The 3,809-nt window shown below is 54.2% G+C and overlaps 2 protein-coding genes across 2 annotated transcripts in view; both read right to left on the bottom strand.

The window, feature by feature from the left end:
• Nucleotides 1-3,258: 3,258 nt before the first annotated feature.
• The window catches only part of LOC119096345 (putative signal peptidase complex subunit 2), a gene marked incomplete in the record, with an annotated part of 123,891 nt that continues 123,340 nt past the window's right edge, over nucleotides 3,259-3,809 (bottom strand). Inside the window, 1 exon segment of the mRNA XM_037219192.1 lies at nucleotides 3,259-3,570.
• The window catches only part of LOC119096344 (putative signal peptidase complex subunit 2), a 29,391-nt gene continuing 28,840 nt past the window's right edge, over nucleotides 3,259-3,809 (bottom strand). Inside the window, exon 5 of the mRNA XM_037219191.1 lies at nucleotides 3,259-3,802. Coding sequence (XP_037075086.1) covers nucleotides 3,616-3,802 — 187 coding nt within the window. The 3' untranslated portion in view covers nucleotides 3,259-3,615. The remainder of the gene's footprint in view (nucleotides 3,803-3,809) is intronic.

Here is a 3,809-nt window from a genome sequence, read left to right as displayed (position 1 = left end):
GACTTTTCGTGCTGCATTTCTTCGTAAAGCATCCTTTCGCAAAACTATTTTTTTAAAGCGTCCTTTTTGGTGTGCGCAAAACTTCGTATGGAACGCTTGGTATTCGGAGAAAATTCATTGGTATTCTATTTTATCTTATCAGCAGTTTTAACCGTTCGTTCCATTACCCTTATCGTCTCATGTGACAAGATAAATAGCACTTAATTGCACGACACCCGTACAATGAGTTCGTTCCCAAATCAACACCAGCGAGAAATACGATACGATGACACGAACTGCGGAGGCAATGCAGAAAGCCCCAAGCCGCCTTTTTATACATAATTCCATAGTTATCGATGCGTTGAGACTTACATTGCAGGAACACTACATCATTTTTCATAACCAACAATATCCGGGCTGTACTGTTCAAAGACATTTCGGACTTCTGAAGAACAGTCACACCGTACATACGCCTAGGTGAACAGAAAATACGGTAGAGCCATGCGTTGTTCATAAATGCTCTCGACAGGGTAGAGGCATAAGAACAAGAGGCATCAGAGCAGAATTACAAGTGTGTCCATGATTTTCTCCTTCTGGCGTGATGTCGCCAGAAGTCGTTTTGCAGCCATCACGGAAACGGCTATCTGCATTGCCAGACTTTTGCAGCGTGAGAGTGAGTGGTTGTCACAAGTTATTTCATTGAAGCCGTTTTAGGTTACTTAAGATTATCATATAATTTCAGGTTCCAGGTAATTGAGATATATCCATGCAAACTTGCATGTGTTTTCCTTTAGATTCATCTGCTCGAATTCTTATTATTCGTGGCTGGCAGGTATTCGTGTCTGAACGTGACACAAGAGTCGGTGATCACGCAGGCTGAGTGATCACGCAGTTGTCGCGCGAGTAACGCTGCCAATAAGTGATTACTCTCTAAACACCAAACACGCGCGGAGAGATATCAGTGATCTGTCGTTTACTCTGAAACAAAAACATCGAAGTACTACATAATAGCCGAACATATTTGTGGCGTGCACAAAAACTGGCATCTTACTAGCGTTGACGACTACCTGTTAATTTCACTAAAATCCCCCAATACGGTTCTGAATGCGCATTGAATGCTACTGCAGCAATCCTGACACGCAGCATGACATACTGAGGACACCGTCATCGGGGCCAATGGATCCGTTGCAACGCTCGGCATCACGTGAGCCGCAGCAACCATCCATGCGTCGGTAGACGTTCTCTCTTGGGTGGCACCGTCACCGAGCATACGGGCAATTTTCATTCATCATATTATTTTTGAAGACTCTGTGACGCATGTCGTCGCGCAATGCGCTATGCATATTTAGGTAACCGTTCACAACACGCCGTGCTGAACTTCAAGCAATCCGATTGGATTCCAGAGCCATCTCCCCGTCTGACCACTTGTCCCTTCGTTAGCGCCTATAGCTCAGCCGGCTAGAGCGCCTCCGTTCCAATCCGCCCACGGTAAGAGCGCCTAGCGCTTGGCGATGGCGCTAAGTTCGCTTCCGATCCACCCACCCGTATGGGGTAAGTTCGAATCGCTTTAGGCGCTCGCTATTTGCCCTCGGCAGATATAGCCTGCGGCAGGTGGCAGCGGCCGCGCTAAAGGTCAGGTGACGTCAGAGGGCAGAACGGACCTCGCCGAGCACTGCGGCACGTTAAACAAAATTCTGCTGTTGACCTGAAATTGCGCGATCGGAGGGTAGGGGACAGGCCTCATACAACAGTCGCTGCTTGGCGTGAGTTACGACCCTAGAAAAACATCCACTCAAAATGTTCGGCTTAAATCTTCCTGGGTTCGTTGCTGTTCGCCTGTTGTCTGGTCGATGTGACCGCATTAAGAACAAGTGCGTTATGTACGCTGTTAAAACTTTGTATTGGATCATTGTAGATTGTTTCGCACTTTGTACGAACTTGGAGATCACCTCCATAGATGGCAAAAATCTTGAGGGCGCAATGGGGCGCGGCAAAATACAAAACCATCTTATTACTCTCCACACATCACCTGTCCACGACGATATAGTGTAATATATAAGTGTGGTTGTAAGCAATACTTGTGCATGTGTGGCTAAGCCTTTAAATTTGCATGCGTGTCACATATTTATTGTTTTAAGAACTGGGCTAATTCCGTAAGCGGGGAATCGTCATAGCATCAATGGTCCTCTAAGCAGACATGTAACCAGCATTGCCTTCCTCGAAGTACGTCTTCCGATATACGTCTTTTCAATACGATGGTGCGGTCGCTCCGGGCGACTTCACGACAGAACCAGGCGCCGGTGCGATCAGGGATCCAGACACCAGTGACTTTTCCTCCCCAATGTGTCGTTAGTTGTCCCACTTACTTCTGCAGTACTCGAGCCACCCACGCGGTGGCAGCTGAAATCCCAAGGCACGACGACGCTCTACAAATAGGCATTTACGTTCATCTGTCTTCTGCCTTTACGCAGGACACGGAAGACAAACTGTCTGTCTCCCCAGATTGCGCGGCGTGGAAGACAAAGCTGAAAGCCTGCTGGGGGCCCGAGGTCCTGCGGCCCGAATTAGTCGGCGCCGGAGTTGGCAGGAGTGGACCGCCGGATGGCGTCGGCGTCCGACGGAGCGCCGCTGATACCGTCTATGTCTGCGGGTGCCGGGCGTCAGCTGCGAGCGCGCGGTCACCGCCGCCACCCAGCCAGGCCCGGCTGGCGGTCTGGACACGGCGGGCCGTTTGCGCTGCCCGATAACGCCGAATGTCGCCGACAAGACCGCCAGCCGCCGCCGCGCCGCCAAACTGCCCCGAACCGAGCGAGGAAATGTGGCAGCCGTGACCGCGTGATCCTCAAAACGCCACAGGTCCCGCGGAATGGGCCATAACGGGCCGTTAGCGGGAGCGGCCGGCACCGCCCGGACACCCCGAGCGACGGTGGCGCCACCTGTCGCGCCGCTGCGGCCCCGGCCCTGGTTCGCCACTCCGCAAGCCCCGGATCAGCTCCGCGCCGGACCGGCTACCGGCCAGGGCTCTTATGAGACGGCCAAACAATTTGGTGGGATGGGTGGCTTTCATGAGGTGTCGCCTGTCGCCGCTGCAGCGGCTGCGGCAATGGGAGCCGTGTGATTGAACGAGGGCATTCAGGGGGCAAAACCGGCCGGCCCGGTCGGCAGGCGTCCACACAATGCCGCCACAACAGCCCAGCTGCCGGCGATCCAGTATTGGTGACGTAACCGAACCCAATCCGACAGAAGGCCGCGAAGCCGCTGACAAGCCAAACGACCTCGCCAGCGTGTAATGCTATATTGATGACGTAGCGAAACCCAAACCGACACAACGTCGCCAGGCGACCAACCGCTAAACCGATCTCACTCACCCACGTGTAAAGTTGTATTGGTGCGTAACAAAACCCAAAACCGACAGAAAGCAACACAACTAGATTCTCACACCCGCACCTCCGCACGAAGCAACCAAACGACGTTCTCACACCCGCCGCTGCCGCACAAAGCAGCATCACCACAGCGACACTTGTGGCGCGCTTCGAACGCTCCGAGCGGCGCACCACGGCGGTCGTCGGTCCGCCCGGTCCGCCCAGCCGTCCGGTCCGCCCGGCCGGTCCCCGCCGGGGTCGTCCGCCGGCCCGCCTACTTGTCCTTCTTGCCGGCCAGCAGGCTGTTGTGCAGCTTGGTGACCACCGGCTGCAGGCAGTCGCGCACCAGCACGCCGTTTTCGTCGAAGAAGGCGGCCACCGTGCGCGTGACGGACGCCTGCCGCTGGCGGGCCGACGCGCCTTCCACGTACCGGATCGACAGTGTGTAGCTGTCGTCGAACCTGCGGC

This window comes from Pollicipes pollicipes, unplaced genomic scaffold (genome assembly GCF_011947565.3).
Source record: "Pollicipes pollicipes isolate AB1234 unplaced genomic scaffold, Ppol_2.1 Scaffold_4295;HRSCAF=5057_pilon_pilon_pilon, whole genome shotgun sequence".
Lineage (NCBI taxonomy): Eukaryota > Metazoa > Arthropoda > Thecostraca > Pollicipedomorpha > Pollicipedidae > Pollicipes > Pollicipes pollicipes.
Note: the sequence above shows the minus strand (reverse complement) of the source record. Positions and strands in the feature narration are given on the sequence as shown.